We start from the raw sequence: 20,817 nt of genomic DNA, 5'->3' as shown, positions 1-20,817 counted from the left end.
TGAATTATCCAATTAAGTGCATTTTTTTTTAAATTGCTAGATGTTAACATAAAGCAACTAAGCTAACAGCCTGAGCGTCTGCGTATCCTTTTCTGCAGTTAATTATTCTCTGTAGTGAGAAAAGTGTTTCACTTCGTGGACAAATGTATTTTCACATTGTTAGGTAAAAAAAAAAAAGGTGAAAGATATGAGTTTTTAGTCTTACATTTGCATTATTTTTGTTCACCTGTATGCAATTTGACTTTATTCCAGTTATGGATTTAGATTATGATGACAATTTTGTCTGTTTCAGCATATTTAAAAACAATTTCTGGCATGATTTGCATTTCTCAGATGAAATACCCTGGATGCTATTCTTAATATCTAATATGTAAAATATAATAAAAAAAGAGTACCTAACCTTTTATGGGTTATACTTGCATTTCTTAAATGCAAAACAATAACAGCAACCCAAAGACACTGATGTCGGCAGGAAACAAAACAATAATGCACAAAAGCACATGTAGATATTCAAAGACACACACACATAAACTGGCACATATATAATCGCATATTCACTTACTCATAGGTTGGCTTGGTGTGCGACCATCCGTACAGGTTATGGACATCATAGTGTCTGACTCTCGTTCCATCACTGAGTATCTGTTCACTGTTCATGCACAGAGTCTTATGGTTTAAGCCAAGATGTTTGGACTCCAAGGCTACAAAATGCAGGCACATGTAGATAAATATAATGAGTTATAACCTCATTATTCTTATTATTGTAATTTAATTAGGATGAACAAAGACAACATTCAGCCTTACGTGGCATATATGGTGGGTTCTCTAGTTTTGGATCACCAAGACAGTTCCCATTAACTGTCCCGTGGACAAAACTGGCAGGTTCATTCATGTCCTGCATGGAAAGGTAAAGTCCAGGTGATGAAAGTGAAAAGAACATCAGGTATAAAGGTGCCTTTGTTACACTTTCTACTTCTGGATACTCACGATCCAAAGGCCATCGAACTTCATCGTTTTCTCGTAGAACTCTTTGATTTCGTGGTGCCACCACTGTGCTGTTTGTGGCCGGAAGAAGTCTGGGAATGCGGTGTATGACCTGTAGAGCTGGAGGTGAGAAGTCTAAAGTTTAGGCACATATTAATGATATATAAGGTGGCGAGGTGAATATGGAAATTAATGTACCTGCACTTGGGTATCCCAGTCCAGATTCTCATCTACTATAACGTTGGGGTAATCAGGCCAGACCTGTAGAAGAAAGTCACGAATGACATAGTAACACAGTTTACAAAAGCCTTTCTTTTTTCCATTACACTACATACTGAGCTATATGTTGTGTAACTTCATGTAACCTTTCATTCCTTCTTACCTTGCCCCACACAATTCCATCACTGATGTGTTTGGGCCACTTGATGAAAACATCTGCTGCTTTGCCTCTCTCAAAGGCTGGGTAGGGCTGGGTCTCATTGCCCGAGATGGCGGGATCCTGGAAATAAATACGCACAAGTCTTGTGTCCAGTGGTAGTTTTTCAGTAACATTTATTCTTTGCAGATACAAATGACTAACATCACATTCAAATATCTTTTATGTTTTCTGCCCTGTGGTTGCTAATGATTGGGTGGACAGATCACAGTATGTCCTTACCAGGATGAAGATGAATCTCATGCCCTCTTCTCTCATGCTGTCAACGAGGGCAGGCAGTCCTTTAAACTCTGAGTCCAGGACAAAGTCCAGCTGACGCTCCATGTAGTCAATGTCTGCATACTGCACATCCTGGAAGAGACAGCAATTCAAGCTCAAATGAACTGATGTTTAACTAACTTTGAACATCCTGCTGCATGTTCACCTAAATGCACTTTATAGAGTGAGTGGATACAATTACGTTTTAATTAAAGTTGTTTTTTTAAAATAAACTTATTACTAAACCACATTTTAAAATAAATGCAGAAATATTATTTAAATCACAAAACATTCGTTAATATAAATGTCTTCACATTTGGTACAGAAATGAATTGGTGATTTTTCCCAATGAGGCATCATATGCTGGGTTTTAATTAACAAATATGTCCTAATATATCATCAGAGGTTCCTCTAGAGGAATGTTTAAAGAATTTAATTATTCAGCTTTGTGCAGACTTTCTCTCTTTTTCACAAGATATTATAAATGTAAAAAAAACACACAATGTATTTTATATACAATAGACAAATATTATATGTGTGCACACTTGCTCTGTCACAGAATAATAGTTTGTGCCACAGAACTGCAGACAGTATTCATGTTTGGTGATGTTCTCAACTGATCTCAAAGCATCCTTTCTCCAGGAACTTACATAGGGTATACCAGCTGCCCTCATCTCTTTGTACAAGTCTGCTATTTCCTTGTCATTGGCGTAACCATAGCGACAGAGTTGGAACCCAAGAGACCAATAGGCAGGTAGAACAGGTCGTCCAATCAACTGTTAAGAAGAAAAACAAACAAGGAAGTCAAAATGTGTCAGCAAAAGGAAACGCGTGTTATGCAGGAAAATGGGACAGCGTCCGTAAAGTGTTTGTTTAAGTGTGTGTGTGTGTTTGTGCCTGTGTACGTGTGTTTAGATTGGCTAAACAAGAGTGCACAATGAAGCGAAGAAGTAAGGTGTTGCATTTTATCAACAGCTGCCCAGATTCAGGGCCCTGTAAATAACATTTAGCCTATTTGGAGCCCAAAAAGGAAAGCTGGCAAAAATGCTGACTGTGAACTGTTCTCAAAAAACGTGTTTACCATCTGAGAGCAAATTAATAAAACATATAAAAATGTAAGCTTAGGCTACATGTGAATTTGATTTAAGGTCAGCAAATACAAATAGGTATCCTGTTTCATATATTAGTAATTACAGAACAATATAAAATTGTTTGCAGCCAACAGGAATCTATTTCTCCCTGATTTTTATTTGGAGCATCACCTGCTCTGGAGCTGGTTAAATCTACAACACAAGTTACCATGGCGATATATTCCACAATCTACATAGACGCAAACAAACCAGAAGTCCAGAAGAATTACCTCAGTGTACTCCTGCACCACCATCTCAGGCGTAGGTCCCAGGACCATGTAGAAATCCAGGATGCCACCCAGAGTTCGGTAGGTTAAAGCTGGATCAGGCAGGAAGGTCACATCTACAAAACAAAGGAAAAAAGACATTTGTGTGACACTTGTATTACTTTAAAATTTACATTAAATTCACAGTAGGAGTTACTATCCTCGTGAGAAATGTATGGATATAACGGCATGTGTAATGCATATTCATCTGTTTATGTTTCATGGGATGAAAACAAAAGCGTGGAGGAGCTTATTATGTTATGTTGGTCTTGCAAATGTCTCCCCATCAGAGCAACACCTGCACATGTGTGAGTATGTGTAGATGTAAAAGTGGACCGACAATAGAGTTTATGCATCAGTTCCACATGATGTGTGTGTATTTCGCTTACCCATTGCATTGCTGTTTAGCAGCAGCACACCGTGAGCATCAGCTGTGTTCTCAAGGCCCATGTAGAAGGGATGGACTCCATAGCAATTCATCTTGTACTGCAGCAGAGACACACAAAAAGTGAGCATCAAGTGTGGACCATGTTTAATATGTACTATAGCACGCCCCTCCCCTGTTTTATTCTACTCCAGGAAGCCCTTAACAGTTGTCTGAACCCTGTGGAGCTATTTTGTAAGCTTAGCAATGGTACCCCTGATAATGTCAAGGACAGACCAGATAAAATGATGGTGTGATGGTGAACTCTCATGTCGACGGAATCTCATCAAAGTGTCATGAATGTGCTTTAAATCCTCTGGAAGGTTCTTTACAAGTCATCTCTGTAGCCTCTACAGCTCGTGCTGCTAAAGATATTCAGTGCAGGGTCCTCTTGTATATGGCAAGCATGAAACCGGTTTTGATGAAACACACTAATGCCTGAATAATCTTTACCTTCAGGGACGTTATATTCTAACCTCTACATCAAGAGTAGAAATAACAACTAAATATTGTCAACAAGAGAGCAGCACTCAGTTTTTTACATTGTTTGCAGATACATATGCACATGTGCGATGTTACAGTATGCGTGTTAGTGTGATACTTACGCCAGGAGGTTGGTCCTTGGCAAACATGCCCCAGGTGTGATAGTTGAGATCATGCTTGTAAGTGAGATGCTCTGTTTCCCCAAAACCATAAACATACTGAGATGGCAGCCTAGTTGACACTTGGATGAACATGTCTGAGAAGGTAAAGCCTGGCACAGACGAATCCCAGCTAAGAAATGCAACAGAGGAGTGAGGGAGAGAGAGGGAGGGGGTTAATCACCATATGTTTGACATATCTACAAAATAATTTCACCCTTTCTGCCTGTCTTTGCTTTATTTAACTAGAGAAGTTTAAATTCTCTGTAAGTCAGTAGTAAAAAATAAGCAGTAGGAAGAATATTTTGGAACGAAGTACTCTTGCAGAGTGGCATGATTGGGAATAAAAAGAGTTTCTAAGACGTAAAGTTGGGCAGAGGTTCACCTATCTGCAAAAAACTGTCTCTACAAATTTTGGAACAATTTCAGAAAAATGTTCCTCAATGTAAAATTGCAAAAACTGAAGATCATCCTCAGTACATAATATCAAAAGACTCAGAAAATTTGGGGAAATCTCTGTGAAAACAAATAAAATCAACAATCAATTCAGAGCATGCCAACTTCCAACATTTTTGGAAATGCAAGCCAAGATACTCACATTACGGTTCCCGTGCTTTTCCTAATGACCTGGATGCCGAATGGTTCGTTCACAATGGCGACCTTGTAAAGCCTCTTGTTCTCATCAGTCTCAGGAGTGGCAGGAACTGACAATCCCACTGGTACCTCATAGCGCTTTGTGTTTGGGTCAAAGATCTGAATGCGGAGGAATTGTTATTGCATTAGTGTATAGGTAGAATCAATACAGATGCAGCATTGGCTGAACAAAAAAAAAAAATGAGCAAAATCAGACCTTGAACTGCAGCATTTCACCGGTGTGATAATTAATCTCAACACGGAGTGTGTCAATATCCCGTGACTGTGGACGACCGCTGCTCCTGTACTTCCTGTTCCGAGTGATGTCAAGTGTCAAGCCCGAGCTTCTTTCCCTTAGTGACGTGACAGTGTAACCATAGTCTTGAGGATAGATGCACCATGGGCCTTGTCCACTGGTAATTGGCTACGTAGGGAAATAAAAGAAAGCATAGAGATTTTAAATATATGCAACTTTGTTTCTAAAATCGCTGGGAGACTCACTACAAAATTAACAAATTGAAAGCAATAGTCACAAAAGCAACACATCAAAGGTTTAAACTGAAACATTATCTCATTTGTAATAACCCCAACCGGTCGCAGCAGATGGCCACCCCTCCCTGAGCCTGGTTCTGCTGGAGGTTTCTTCCTGTTAAAAGGGAGTTTTTCCTTCCCACTCTCGCCAAATAGCTTGCCCATAGGGGGTCATATGACTTTGGGGTTTGTCTTGGTTTGTAATATTGTAGGGTCTATCTTACAATATAAAGCGCCTTGAGGCGACTGTTGATGTGATTTGGCACTGTATAAATAAAACTGAATTGAATTGAACTGAACTGAATTGAACTGAATATGCACCCGTCTCACTCCAGTCATGATTGGTGCTTCTCCCACCTACCTGTTCATACCTGATACCTGATTCTGACACTATGGCAGTAAGAACAGGTGTCATGTACCATAAACAGTTCAGATCAAAGTTTAGAATTATTTTTTTTTATTTTGAATTAAAAACAGGATTCAATTACTTGCTTAATAAATTATTTTGAAAAGGTTTATACTTCTTTGTCATTTGCATCTATCTTGTGTTTTAAAAAAACATTAGTGTATGTGAGCATATGACCATTTTTTACTTACATCCCAGACGCAGCCTCTGGCCTCGCAGTTAGCCTGATCCGCATTTTCCTCTGGATGGCAGTCGATGCGTATCACGTTCCACTCCAACACGTAGGTCTCCCCGAGGGTCAGTCTGAGGTCACGCAGGAAGAGCACCTGAAGTTTAAGGGAGGAAAATGTTTTTGCAGTGATCGTTTCTGAGCCATCTCTGAATTCAAATTTCCCCGTGCTAGTGAGCTCTGCTTCCTCAAGATAGAATGTGGGCTTGATGATGGCTGTCCTCTCATTTCAAAATCATTTGTAATGTTCCTAAATTAGTTATTCCTACAATAATTAATTATTATTCTTACAATAATATTGTACATCTTCTTTCACTTTTGCCTCCCCATTGACCATCTGATGCTCAACTGGAGATAAAAATATATGTGTGGTATTTTAAAATATACATTCTGCTGACATGTGAGTAACATTAATATGTTGTTAGCATTGCTAGCACTATTACACCATGTGTTTTGTACATTAACTTTATTAATTATTATGCGAACATAATTTCCCGCGATATGAAAAAACCCCAGCAATGTTGTTTTTATTTTACATTTATTTTGTACGTAATCATGTCTATGCACATTCATGTGTTTACCTTCTTGTCTCCATCGTGGTGGATGTTGCTGGGTTCTAATGTGGTAGTAGAGTTTGTGGTGCCAACATGAGTCACAGAGATGGACACAGGAGGAACGGATATTCCAAGGATAGTGATGTTGTCAAACTTCAGATCGTTCGGATCATTGTAACCGGCATGGGTCACCTGCATAGTCAGAACTCCCTGCAAGGCAGCAGATACATAATCACACAATCTGACCTTCTAAACATTATCCCAGATTTAAGAGACAGAGCATGCATTTATTTTCACTGTTGCCCTCGAGTAATGTTAACATACAAGAAATGCACGTTATGGACCGGAAAAGCTAAAATTCTCATGTGGTTTTGAACTTTGAACTTTAGTGCAGATTGAAAGGAACATGTCGGCTGGATTTGAAAAAGTGCTGTATGGTTTTGTGAGGTGAACTGACCTGGTTAAGAGAGAACTTGTAGTGGATGTAGTTGCCATTCTCAATTGTATCTGTAAAGAGAAGGATGTGCAGATCTTTGTCTAAGTAGATGAACACAAGTGATTCACAGGTACACAGCAAAGTGGCTCACTTCTACTTGTTAATGCGAGTGAGCCAACTGAAAGTGAATTCAGAGTCACATCAATTAATTAACTTTTTTGCTAAAAAACAAACAAACAAACTTGTAGTCCCCCAGATAAAACACATTTGCAAACAAAAAGGCAAAAGATGAGAAAAGAGATAATACCTCTGGAATCTCCATCATCCCAAAATAGTTCCCCATCTGCATTGCCGTTGTCATCAGGAGCAATGAGCAAACCCATTGGGTTACGCCGGCTAGTTAAATATACATAAACAAATGTAAAATTACAAACATATGAATAAATGAAGTAATCCAATGAATATAATCCAATAAAATTTAAGACTGGTGACGTATAAAATTATGCGCACATTTGTGTGTGTGTGTGTGTGTGTGTGTGTGTGCGTGTGTGTGTGTGTGTGTGTGTACCTGTATGTGGTGGTGACTTCAGGTTCCTGTGTGGGGAGGATAGCTCCACCTCTGATGTGTAATCCAAGCTTGTCAGCTGGTAGATACATTTCCATGTGCGTTTTGCGGACTGTTAGCTTTTGCATCTGATCAGAAGGACAGAAGAATAAAATATTAAATCCCTAACTTCCCTCTTGTGTGCTAATCCATGGAATGCACTTTTCATTTTTAGATATGAATTTTTAATTGTGTTTTAGTTCACTGTCGATTTAATCAGGGTGCCCTGATCCCTTAAATCTGTTAGTCATTGTTATTCAAACTGCAGTTTCAAACTAGAAGGGGCGTATCAACCAAAAAAAGACATAATAATTAAGTATCTCTTTTGTAGCACACTTTAATCAGTAAAAGACTTACGATTTGTAGAGTAGCTGTTTTGGTCCGTTTTGTACAAGTGACCTAAGCACTAATATATGACTTCCTTACATTATGTTGAATAACACTGGACCTCATTATATATCAGTCACCTTTTAAGCCCATGTCTCACCTTAGATGACAGGCTTCATGATATTTGGGTGTTAAAATGGTTTTCAAATTATTATGATGATTAACTTCACATTGCTCTCTTTGTTTTGCTTTGTTTTATGTGTCCTTCCATTCATTTCTTTATTGGTCCACATAGAGCACAGTTAATATCTAATCACCTGACAACTACATGCTCACAGCAGTTTAAAGTAAAATCTTCATTTTCCTTCTACATGTCCGGTTTTTCTCTCTTGTGATGCTCTAGTTTTTCTAGTTCTAGATTCTCTTGTTTTCTGTATTCTTGTGTTTTCGTGTGTGTGTGTGTGTGTGTGTGCATCATTTTATCCAGTACAGTACGGGTGTGTGTGTGTGGGCTGGAGTTGGTGAAGCTTCTACAAGCAATTTCAAATCCTATCTCGCCCTCATTGTCTTCTCTAGCCTTGTCTTCCTCTCCTTAGTCTAGCTGGCTGATCCTGGCATCTTCCTCTTTTCTCCATGCTGTAATTTTCATTTATCTTGTCTTTTTCTCATCTCTCTTTTGTTTCTGGTTTTCTCTCTGTGTAACGTGCTGTCCAACTTTTACCCTTTCTTTTCATTCGCCTCCCTATTGAATTGTTTTTGCAGTATTTCTTTGCTCTGTAGCTTGTTTTTCATGGTCCCTTTCACTACATCATTACTCCTCCAAGATTCTATCTTCCTACCCAGATAATCACAGGGGACCACCGAGGACAAGGGTCCAGCAGCATGACAGCCAGAGTAATCGTTCATCTGATCAGTGGATACTTTCCATCGCCGCCGTGACGCCTAAATAAGGCCCAGAAGGAACTTAACACCTCTTTTATCTTTCTGTCTCCTTCTTCTCTTTGTCCTCTCTCTTGCTCTTTGTTCTCACTCCCACTCTGTCTTATCGCCTTAGTCTCACAATCTCAAACAAAGAACTTTCATGTGAAACATGTTTTTGTCACAGTGTAACATGATACCCCCCTCCCCATCTATCTGATCTTTTTCTTTTTATGTGTGCCTATGGAAAGAGGCACACATATTACTATTCGTCGGATTTATTATTATGTGTGCCTATGAAAGAGGCACACATATTACTATTCGTCGGATTTATTATTATGTGTGCCTATGCCAAGAGGCACACATATTACTATTCGTCGGATTTATTATTCTTATTATTATTATTATTATTCTCCATCTTCCGCCTAAATTTCGGCACGTATCACGCCCCGCAGTTTTGAGACAAGCTTCATATATGTTACCTCATTTTGTGCGGCCGGATCTGGAATGGTGTGCTATGACTTTTGGTGTTTATGAATTTTATAGTTTTTTAAATATTAATATTTTAGTGAAAATTTTCCCGCGCTCCTCTGCCAAACAGTTTTGACATTAGGATTACATATGTTAGATCATTTTGTGCGGCTGGAGCTGGACTATTATGTTGTGACTTTTGGTGTTTATGACTTTTATAGTTTTTTAAATATTAATATTTTAGTACAAATTTAGGCCAATTCATCTTTTGGCGCCAAATAAACAGACTTCATTTGTGGTGTCTTGGCTCTCTCTAGTGGTATACCGGGAGTAGTACAGCCGACAAGATTTATTCCTTGTGTTGAAAACTCCATATCCCACAATTCATAGCACGCCTCTACAGAGTGAACAATGGCGGCCACCACTTCGTTTTATATGTCTTTTATTCGTGTTTCTAGGTCACAAAATAAACTTTTAAGATATTTTCAGGCGAGAATGTAGGTGTGTAAACTTCAAATATCTGCTTGTTTTATCAAGACATCCCATATTTAGCGACAGTGCTCTGACAACGTCGGTCCTGCCTGACAGCTAGCCGGCTACCTAGCTAGCTGCCGCACTTGGCTGCAAATGGATAGCGAGGGGACTCTATCTGTCGTTTCACCTCCCCGGTCTCTCGCAAATGCTCGCACAGAATCGGAGTTACAGCTGGATGTGGAAAAAATAACTGAGTTGTTTGGTGGTGCTATAACGCGGAGCTACAACAGTGGGCAGCTATCCACCGGTGTATGACAGAAAGGACATGCCGCGACCGCCGATCGACCGGTGTTTGCTAACGCGGAGGTCAATCGTGGATCAGGGAAAGCGAAGGCAGGAGCGTGAGGTGAACTGAATTTCAGGTAAGAAGTTATGACCTGCACTCTATTTGGGTCAGATATAAACCGAGTTTAGGTGTAGTTTATTTAGCAGCAGTTCTCTTATGTGTTGCTGATAGCCGGCTAGCTAGCTAGTGCCGCTAGCATAGTTAGCTAGCACCGCTAGCGACCCTTCGTGAAAAAGCACCCAGGCTTGGCTTATATTGAGGCGGGTGAAACTCGTGTCAGCACCCGGTCGCTCGCCGACAGTATGTGTTTTAGCTGGACTTATTTTTCCTTTATATGGACCGATGATTTATTTATTTATTCATTTTAGTAACGGTATAAACAGTGAAAGGTGGTGGATTGGCCAGATGTAAACTTCAAATATCTGCTCGTGTTACCAAGACATCCCATATTAGCTCTGATGTTTTCGGTGCCTGCAAAGAGCTAGACAGGTAGCTAGCTAACCCGAGCTGGCTGTCTTTTTGACTCAGGGTCATAGCTGGACTTATTTTTCGTTTTTATGAGCCGATGAGGGTTTTTTTTTAGTAACGGTACAAACAGTGAAAGGCGGTGGATTGTCCAGATGCTGGTCGATGTGGAAAAAATAACTGAGTTGTTTGGTAGTCGCTGACGCGGAGCTACAACCGAGGGCAGCTATCCACCGGTGTGTGTCAGAAAGAACATGCGGGGAACGAGGCGGCGAGGCGACCGCCGATCGACCGGTGGTAGATCGTGGATCAGGGAAACCGAAGGCAGGAGAAGCAGGCGGCTGCCGGTCGGAGCGTGAGGTGAACTGAATTTCAGGTAAGAAGTTATGACCTGCACTCTATTTGGGTCAGATATAAACCGAGTTTAGGTGTAGTTTATTTTTGTTGTGCTGACTTTTTACAATCAGTTATAATAACTCGTACTGCGTGGTAGCTAGCACGATGGAGTTTATGACAGCCTCCCCTGTCATTCTCTCGCCTGTTCAAACTTCAGTCATGAAACTGATCAATGATCGGCTTTTCTCTCTTGTTTGTTTATCGCGCTAAACAACAGCAGCACGTTTAAGCTTGATCAGCTGTTGTTAGAATTCATTTGATTTTAATTTCTAGTATCAGCTGATGTTTGCTGGAGCCACAGCTGTAGAAGCGGCTGGTCGAAACCAGGAGATGACCTTACTGAATCATCAGAGCTGAACAGGTGATGGAGAAACAGGTTTACCTTTTTTTTAGGTGACATGAATGAGTTGAAGGGAAGTTATGAACTGTTTCTGAGAGAAATAAACACCAAGCTCCTTTTTTTATTTAGCTGACAGCTGGTAACTGTGCAGGGGCGGATCTAGCAAAGCTTTTGCCAGGGGGCCAGGTAGGGCATTAACAGAGAAAGGTGGACACAAAGATATACTTTTCTTTCTTACTCTCATACAGGGAGTGCAGAATTATTAGGCAAGTTGTATTTTTGAGGAATAATTTTATTATTGAACAACAACCATGTTCTCAATGAACCCAAAAAACACATTAATATCAAAGCTGAATGTTTTCGGAAGTAGTTTTTAGTTTGTGTTTAGTTTTAGCTATTTTAGGGGGATATCTGTGTGTGCAGGTGACTATTACTGTGCATAATTATTAGGCAACTTAACAAAAAACAAATATATACCCATTTCAATTATTTATTTTTACCAGTGAAACCAATATAACATCTCCACATTCACAAATATACATTTCTGACATTCAAAAACAAAACAAAAACAAATCAGCGACCAATATAGCCACCTTTCTTTGCAAGGACACTCAAAAGCCTGCCATCCATGGATTCTGTCAGTGTTTTGATCTGTTCACCATCAACATTGCGTGCAGCAGCAACCACAGCCTCCCAGACACTGTTCAGAGAGGTGTACTGTTTTCCCTCCTTGTAAATCTCACATTTGATGATGGACCACAGGTTCTCAATGGGGTTCAGATCAGGTGAACAAGGAGGCCATGTCATTAGTTTTTCTTCTTTTAAACCCTTTCTTGCCAGCCACGCTGTGGAGTACTTGGACGCGTGTGATGGAGCATTGTCCTGCATGAAAATCATGTTTTTCTTGAAGGATGCAGACTTTTTCCTGTACCACTGCTTGAAGAAGGTGTCTTCCAGAAACTTGCAGTAGGACTGGGAGTTGAGCTTGACGCCATCCTCAACCCGAAAAGGCCCCACAAGCTCATCTTTGATGATACCAGCCCAAACCAGTACTCCACCTCCACCTTGCTGGCGTCTGAGTGGGACTGGAGCTCTCTGCCCTTTACCAATCCAGCCACGGGCCCATCCATCTGGCCCATCAAGACTCACTCTCATTTCATCAGTCCATAAAACCTTAGAAAAATCAGTCTTGAGATATTTCTTGGCCCAGTCTTGACGTTTCAGCTTGTGTGTCTTGTTCAGTGGTGGTCGTCTTTCAGCTTTTCTTACCTTGGCCATGTCTCTGAGTATTGCACACCTTGTGCTTTTGGGCACTCCAGTGATGTTGCAGCTCTGAAATATGGCCAAACTGGTGGCAAGTGGCATCTTGGCAGCTGCACGCTTGACTTTTCTCAGTTCATGGGCAGTTATTTTGCGCCTTGGTTTTTCCACACGCTTCTTGCGACCCTGTTGACTATTTTGAATGAAATGCTTGATTGTTCGATGATCACGCTTCAGAAGCTTTGCAATTTTAAGACTGCTGCATCCCTCTGCAAGATATCTCACTATTTTTGACTTTTCTGAGCCTGTCAAGTCCTTCTTTTGACCCATTTTGCCAAAGGAAAGGAAGTTGCCTAATAATTATGCACACCTGATATAGGGTGTTGATGTCATTAGACCATACCCCTTCTCGTTACAGAGATGCACATCACCTAATATGCTTAATTGGTAGTAGGCTTTCGAGCCTATACAGCTTGGAGTAAGACAACATGCATGAAGAGGATGATGTGGACAAAATACTCATTTGCCTAATAATTCTGCACTCCCTGTAAACACCAAGCTCCTTTTTTTGTGTAGCTGACAGCTGGTAACTGTGCAGGGGCGGATCTAGCAAAGCTTTTGCCAGGGGGCCAGGTAGGGCATTAACAGAGAAAGGTGGACATAAAGATATACTTTTCTTTCTTACTCTCATATAAAATATTTAGCTTTTATTAAATAGTTATCTGAATCTCACAACCAAAGTTTGTATAATAATACACAAGATTGGCTGTAGACCATTGTTCATAATTCAGAACACTGTGTAGAAATAACAAAAAACAAAAAGTGAATGCATGTGTGAAAAGTGGTCTATATTGTAATGCTTCAAAGCGTGTTCATGCAAACATTGTCGGGTCTGCCGTGGTACAATGGGACTTCTGCTCATGAACCTGTGTGCACAGCGTCTGCCAATCGGCGCTGTACGAAGTAACTTCATCTTTACACAAAACTGTAAGCTGTCATCTGTGAAGCGTGAGCGGTGTTTGTTTTACCATAGTTCATGGTGGAGAATGGCTGCTCTTCTGAGTTTTGCTGTCTGTAGCCGTATGAATGGCAACTACAGTGATTAGCAGCGGCATAGGCACACATAAAATTTCTTCTGAAATTTTCGCTTTCTAGTTATTATTATTATTATTCTTCAGTTTCCGCCTGAAATTTTGCAGCGAAACTCGCCCCGCAGTTTTGAGACAAGCTTCATATATGTTACCTCATTTTGTGCGGCTGGATCAGGAATGGTGTGCTATGACTTTTGGTGTTTATAACTATTATAGTTTTTTAAATATTAATATTTTAGTGAAAATTTCCCGCGCTTCTCTGCCAAACAGTTTTGAAAATAGGGTTACATATGTTAGATCATTTTGTGCGGCTGGAGCTGGACTAGTATGGTATACACTTTTGGTGTTTATGACTTTTATAGTTTTTGAAATATTTAGATTTTAGTGCAAATTTAGGCCAATTTCCATAGAAACAGACTTTATTTGTGGTGGGTTGGCTCTCTCTAGTGGTATACCGGGAGTAGTACGGCTGAAAATCTGTATGCTTGTTACAAAACTCCATATCCCATAATTCATAGCACCCTCTGCCGAGTTAAACAATGGCGGACACCACTTCGTTTTATATGTCTTTTATTCGTGTTTCTAGGTCACAAAATACACTTTTAAGATATTTTCAGGCGAGAATGTAGGTGTGTAAACTTCAAATATCTGCTCGTTTTATCAAGACATCCCATATTAGCGACAATTCTCTTAAGTGTTGCTGATAGCCGGCTAGCTAGCTAGCGCCGCTAGCTTAGCTAGCTAGCGCCCCTTCGTGAAAAACCACCCAGGCTTGGCTGATAGTGAGGTGGCTAAAATTTGTTTAATCGCCTGATCGCTCGGCAAGGGTCTGTGTCTTAGCTGGACTTATTTTTCGTTTATATGGGCCGATGATGCTGGTCGATGTGGAAAAAATAACTGAGTTGTTTGGTGGTGGAGCTACAACAGAGGGCAGCTATCCACCGGTGTGTGACAGAAAGGACATGCCGCGAACGAGACATACAAGGCGGTGAGGCTACCGCCGATCGTCCGGTGTTTGCTAACGCGGAGGTCAATCGTGGATCAGGGAAAGCGAAGGCAGGAGCGTGAGGTGAACTGAATTTCAGGTAAGAAGTTATGACCTGCACTCTATTTGGGTCAGATATAAACCGAGTTTAGGTGTAGTTTATTTAGCAACAGTTCTCTTACGTGTTGCTGATAGCCGGCTGGCTAGCTAGCTAGCGCCGCTAGCTTAGCTAGCTAGCGCGGCTAGCGACCCTTCGTGAAAAACCACCCAGGCTTGGCTGATAGTGAGGTGGCTAAAATGTGTTTAATCGCCCGATCGCTCGGCAAGGGTCTGTGTCTTAGCTGGACTTATTTTTCGTTTATATGGGCCGATGATGCTGGTCGATGTGGAAAAAATAACTGAGTTGTTTGGTGGTGGAGCTACAACAGAGGGCAGCTATCCACCGGTGTGTGACAGAAAGGACCTGCCGCCAACGAGACATACGAGGCCGGGCAGGCGATTGCTAACGCGGTGGTCAATCATGGATCAGGGAAAGCGAAGGCAGGAGCGTGAGGTGAACTGAATTTCAGGTAAGAAGTTTTGAACTGCACTCTATTTCGGTCAGATATAAACCGAGTTTAGGTGTAGTTTATTTTCGTTGTGCTGACTTTTTCAATCACGTACAATAACTCGTACTGCGTTCTAGCTAGCACGACGGAGTTTCTATACAGCTGTGTGCGCATGTTGAACTTTATGACAGCCTCCCCTGTCGAAACTTCAGTCATGAAACTGATCAATGATCGGCGTTTCTCTCTTGTTTGTTTATCGCGCAAAACAACAGCAGCACGTTTAAGCTTGATCAGCTGTTGTTAGAATTCATTTGCTTTTAATTTCTGGTATCAGCTGATGTTTGCTGGAGCTACAGCTGTAAAAACGGCAGATGTCCTTACTGAATCATCAGAGCTGAACTGGTGATGGAGAAACAGGTTTACTCTTTAGGTGACATGAATAAGTTGAAGGGAAGTTATGAACTATTTTGAGAGACAAATACAGGGAGTGCAGAATTATTAGGCAAGTTGTATTTTTGAGGAATAATTTTATTATTGAACAACAACCATGTTCTAAATGAACCCAAAAAACTCATTAATATCAAAGCTGAAAGTTTTTGGAAGTAGTTTTTAGTTTTAGCTATTTTAGGGGGATATCTGTGTGTGCAGGTGACTATTACTGTGCATAATTATTAGGCAACTTAACAAAAAACAAATATATACCCATTTCAATTATTCATTTTTACCAGTGAAACCAATATAACATCTCCACATTCACAAATATACATTTCTGACATTCAAAAACAAAACCAAAGCAAATCAGCGACCAATATAGCCACCTTTCTTTGCAAGGACACTCAAAAGCCTGCCATCCATGGATTCTGTCAGTGTTTTGATCTGTTCACCATCAACATTGCATGCAGCAGCAACCACAGCCTCCCAGACACTGTTCAGAGAGGTGTATTGTTTTCCCTCCTTGTAAATCTCACATTTGATGATGGACCACAGGTTCTCAATGGGTTCAGATCAGGTGAACAAGGAGGCCATGTCATTAGTTTTTCTTCTTTTATACCCTTTCTTGCCAGCCACGCTGTGGAGTACTTGGACGCGTGTGATGGAGCATTGTCCTGCATGAAAATCATGTTTTTCTTGAAGGATGCAGACTTCTTCCTGTACCACTGCTTGAAGAAGGTGTCTTCCAGAAACTGGCAGTAGCACTGTGAGTTGAGCTTGACTCCATCCTCAACCCGAAAAGGCCCCACAAGCTCATCTTTGATGATACCAGCCCAAACCAGTACTCCACCTCCACCTTGCTGGCATCTGAGTGGGACTGGAGCTCTCTGCCCTTTACCAATCCAGCCACGGGCCCATCCATCTGGCCCATCAAGACTCACTCTCATTTCATCAGTCCATAAAACCTTAGAAAAATCAGTCTTGAGATATTTCTTGGCCCAGTCTTGACGTTTCAGCTTGTGTGTCTTGTTCAGTGGTGGTCGTCTTTCAGCCTTTCTTACCTTGGCCATGTCTCTGAGTATTGCACACCTTGTGCTTTTGGGCACTCCAGTGATGTTGCAGCTCTGAAATATGGCCAAACTGGTGGCAAGTGGCATCTTGGCAGCTGCACGCTTGACTTTTCTCAGTTCATGGGCAGTTATTTTGCGCCTTGGTTTTTCCACACGCTTCTTGCGACCCTGTTGACTATTTTGAATGAAACGCTTGATTGTTCGATGATCACGCTTCAGAAGCTTTGCAATTTTAAGACTGCTGCATCCCTCTGCAAGATATCTCACTATTTTTGACTTTTCTGAGCCTGTCAAGTCCTTCTTTTGACCCATTTTGCCAAAGGAAAGGAAGTTGCCTAATAATTATGCACACCTGATATAGGGTGTTGATGTCATTAGACCACACCCCTTCTCATTACAGAGATGCACATCACCTAATATGCTTAATTGGTAGTAGGCTTTCGAGCCTATACAGCTTGGAGTAAGACAACATGCATGAAGAGGATGATGTGGACAAAATACTGATTTGCCTAATAATTCTGCACTCCCTGTAAACACCAAGCTCCTTTTTTTGTGTAGCTGACAGCTGGTAACTGTGCAGGGGCGGATCTAGCAAAGCTTTTGCCAGGGGGCCAGGTAGGGCATTAACAGAGAAAGGTGGACATAAAGATATACTTTTCTTTCTTACTCTCATATAAAATATTTAGCTTTTATTAAATGCTTATCCGAATCTTACAACCAAAGTTTGTATAATAATACACAAGGTTGGCTGTAGACCATTGTTCATCATTCAGAACACTGTGTAAAATAACAAAAACAAAAAGTGAATGCAAAAGTGCATATATATTATTTTATGTGTTTGATGTGTGTGTCGGGGCGTGGTCTGCAGTGCCGCTGCAGGGGAGGTGGACCCACGGGTGTAAAGTCTGTGCTCTCTTGGCTGTTTTTTGGGTGTGTGTTGGGCTATGAGTTGAAAAGCTACAGCTGCCTGTGTGGGTACACCAACCATGTGTGAAAAGTGGTCCATAACATAATGCTTCAAAGCGTGTTCATGCAAACATTGTTGGGTCTGCCGTGGTACAATGGGACTTCTGCTCATGAACCTGTGTGCACAGCGTCTGCAAATCGGGGCTGTACAAAGTCACTTCATCTTTACCCAAAACTGTAAGCTGTCATCTGTGAGGCGCGAGCGGTGTTTGTTTTTATCATAATTCATGGTGGAGAATGGCTGCTCTGCTGAGTTTTGCTCTCTGTAGCTGTATGAATGGCAAACTACACTGATTACCAGCGGCATAGGCACACATAAAATTTCTTCTGAAATTTTCCCTTTCTAGTTATTATTATTATTATTATTCTCCAGTTTCCGCCTGAAATTTTGCAGCGAATCTCGCCCGCAGTTTTGAGACAAGCTTCATATATGTTACCTCATTTTGTGCGGCTGGATCAGGAATGGTGTGCTATGACTTTTGGTGTTTATAACTATTATAGTTTTTAAATATTAATATTTTAGTGAAAATTTTCCCGCGCCTCTCTGCCTAACAGTTTTGACAATAGGGTTACATATGTTAGATCATTTTGTGCGGCTGGAGCTGGACTAGTATGGTATACACTTTTGGTGTTCATGACTTTTATAGTTTTTGAAATATTTAGATTTTAGTGCAAATTTAGGCCAATTTCCATAGAAACAGACTTTATTTGTGGTGGGTTGGCTCTCTCTAGTGGTATACCGGGAGTAGTACGGCCGAAATCTGTATGCTTGTTTTTAAACTCAATATCCCATAATGCATAGCACGCCTCTGCCGAGTTCAACAATGGCGGACACCTCTTCGTTTTAAACGTCTTTATTCGTGTTTCTAGGTCACAAAATGAACTTTTAAGATATTTTCAGGCGAGAATGTAGGTGTGTAAACTTCAAATATCTGCTCGTTTTGTCAAAACATCCATATTATATCTGACGATGTTGCCGGCTAACTAGCTAGCGTGGCTAGCGACCCTTCGAGCACCCGGGCTTGCCTTCAGTGAGACTGCTGACCATCACCTGTTCGCTCGCCAACAGACTGTCTTAGGTGGACTTATTTTTCGTTTATATGGGCCGATGATGCTGGTCGATGTGGAAATAATAACTGAGTTGTTTGGTCTTGGCTAACGCGCAGCTACAACAGAGAGCAGCTATCTACCGGTGTGTGTCAGAAAAACATGCGGGAACGAGACATAGGAGGCGGCGAGGGGACCGCCGATCGACCGGTGGTAGATCGTGGATCAGGCAAACCTAAGGCAGGAGCGTGAGGTGAACTGAATTTCAGGTAAGAAGTTATGAATTGCACAGGAGTTTCTATAGAGCTGTGTGCGCGCTAAGTTACTGACGTTGAACTTTATTTTATTCATAACGGTTAGTCCGTAGAGTTGCCGTACAAACGGAATCGTCCCACATTCAGAGAAAATATTACAATTTATTCTGTCGTTATGAAGCCTCCCCTGTCATTCTCTGGCCTGTTGCAACTTCAATCGTGAAACTGATCAACGATCGGCTTTTCGCTCTTGTTTATCGCGCTAAACAACAGCAGCACGTTTAAGCTTGATCAGCTGTTGTTAGAATTCATTTGATTTTAATTTTGCGGCTGGTCCAAACCAGGAGATGTCCTTACTGAATCATCAGAGCTGAACTGGTGATGGAGAAACAGGTTTACCCTTTACAGGGCTCGCAAAATCGCTAGCCCGACGTCCCGGGGCTAGCGATTTTTCCAGTCGGGCTACCAAAATCCATCTCAGCCCTGCCCGTCGGGCTATCATGGGAGGGAAAGATATGTCAATGCTTTTGCATTCTTTCGCAAATGTAGCTGAGTAATTATGCCATCGGCATCGATGAGCCACTGTCAATATGTGACACATTGAAATCGCGTTTGAATTTGCGCTTGTTTTTTGCTTTCACTTTCACTTTGCGCTAACTGTGTGTAGAGAGCGACAGCACTAATTGGTAAGTCACAGATTAATTGCACACCACTTCCTCTGACATCGTCTTATCAATCGTTAGCTTACTATCAAACATGACAAGTGAAATCTCCTGCAGCAAGCTTAAACGTGATAGAGGCTGATTACGCAGAGAATTGCTGATCGTTATGTAAATATGCATGTAAGAGCAGATGGATTTAAGCAGGTATTTTAGTTCTGCAGAGCCAAACAAGAGAGGTCAGGGTGAAGAAGGGGCAGCCAAAGAAAAGCCAACCACAAAACGGAAAAGTTATGACAAATCAGACTATGAGGGAAAAAGAAAGCGCAGCTTTATGGTTTCATGGACTAAAGAATTTATGTGGCTGGAATACGACGAGCTAAATAACCTCATGTTCTGCCGGGTGTGTTGTGAGTTTCCCTCGATTTCTGAGTCGACAAGCGCCTTTGTTACTGGGACCAGTCATTTTAAGAAAGACCCCATCAGAACCCATGACAAATGCAAGAAATGCATTATTGCCCAGTCTGCAATATCTTTCCCAGAACAAACACCAATTGCAAAAAGCATACTAAAAATAAACCAAGCATAACAAGAAGTCCTGAAAAATCTGTTTAGAACAGCCTACTATGTTGCAAAGAGTGAACTACCACTGACAAAATTTAGCAGTCTTTGCAAACTTCAAAAAGCAAATGGCCTAGATCTTGGTTGCACTTGCCTCTTACCTGTGATTTCAGTGGAAATGTCAAAAATAAGGATCTGACACAGACTGATTCCTGTTGTACAGTTCTTACAAGTTCATAGAAATTTGTTCAATTAGAACCAAATATTTGAGTTGATGATTGAAATTGTTGTTGTAATTTGTGTTTTAAATATTTTTAGATTGATGTTTTGTTTCCTTTACAGTATTATACTTTAATGTATAATATTGTAAAGGAAACAAAACATCAATCAAAAAATTGTCCTCTTTTTTTTTTTATTCGGGCTACTTAAATTTATTACCAAAACTGAAGAGTGCCTCCCCGAAGGGCTACCAGGGATTTTGAAATTTTGCGAGCCCTGCTTTAGGTGACATGAATGAGTTGAAGGGAAGTTATGAACTGTTTCTCAGAGACAAATAAACACCCAGCTCCTGTTTTTGTGTAGCTGACAGCTGGTAACTGTGCAGGGGCGGATCTAGCAAAGCTTTTGCCAGGGGGCCAGGTAGGGCATTAACAGGGAAAGGGGGACACAAAGATA

At 41.0% G+C, this 20,817-nt stretch overlaps 1 protein-coding gene across 2 annotated transcripts in view; it reads right to left on the bottom strand.

The window, feature by feature from the left end:
- Nucleotides 1-20,817, bottom strand: part of LOC100694894 (maltase-glucoamylase, intestinal) — a 69,701-nt gene that overhangs the window by 4,919 nt on the left and 43,965 nt on the right. For both annotated transcript variants that reach the window (XM_019361017.2, XM_005459498.4), the window contains exons 21-37: nt 7,497-7,621; nt 7,236-7,324; nt 6,950-6,999; nt 6,520-6,702; nt 5,901-6,035; nt 4,990-5,196; nt 4,738-4,892; nt 4,104-4,272; nt 3,464-3,560; nt 3,039-3,151; nt 2,329-2,454; nt 1,643-1,771; nt 1,367-1,483; nt 1,183-1,245; nt 988-1,104; nt 805-895; nt 563-701 (exon numbers count right to left, since the gene is read on the bottom strand). In XM_019361017.2, the coding sequence (XP_019216562.1) occupies nt 563-701; nt 805-895; nt 988-1,104; nt 1,183-1,245; nt 1,367-1,483; nt 1,643-1,771; nt 2,329-2,454; nt 3,039-3,151; nt 3,464-3,560; nt 4,104-4,272; nt 4,738-4,892; nt 4,990-5,196; nt 5,901-6,035; nt 6,520-6,702; nt 6,950-6,999; nt 7,236-7,324; nt 7,497-7,621 (2,105 nt within the window). The remainder of the gene's footprint in view (nt 1-562; nt 702-804; nt 896-987; nt 1,105-1,182; nt 1,246-1,366; nt 1,484-1,642; nt 1,772-2,328; nt 2,455-3,038; nt 3,152-3,463; nt 3,561-4,103; nt 4,273-4,737; nt 4,893-4,989; nt 5,197-5,900; nt 6,036-6,519; nt 6,703-6,949; nt 7,000-7,235; nt 7,325-7,496; nt 7,622-20,817) is intronic.

This window comes from Oreochromis niloticus, linkage group LG7 (assembly GCF_001858045.2).
Source record: "Oreochromis niloticus isolate F11D_XX linkage group LG7, O_niloticus_UMD_NMBU, whole genome shotgun sequence".
NCBI lineage: Eukaryota > Metazoa > Chordata > Actinopteri > Cichliformes > Cichlidae > Oreochromis > Oreochromis niloticus.
Note: the sequence above shows the minus strand (reverse complement) of the source record. Positions and strands in the feature narration are given on the sequence as shown.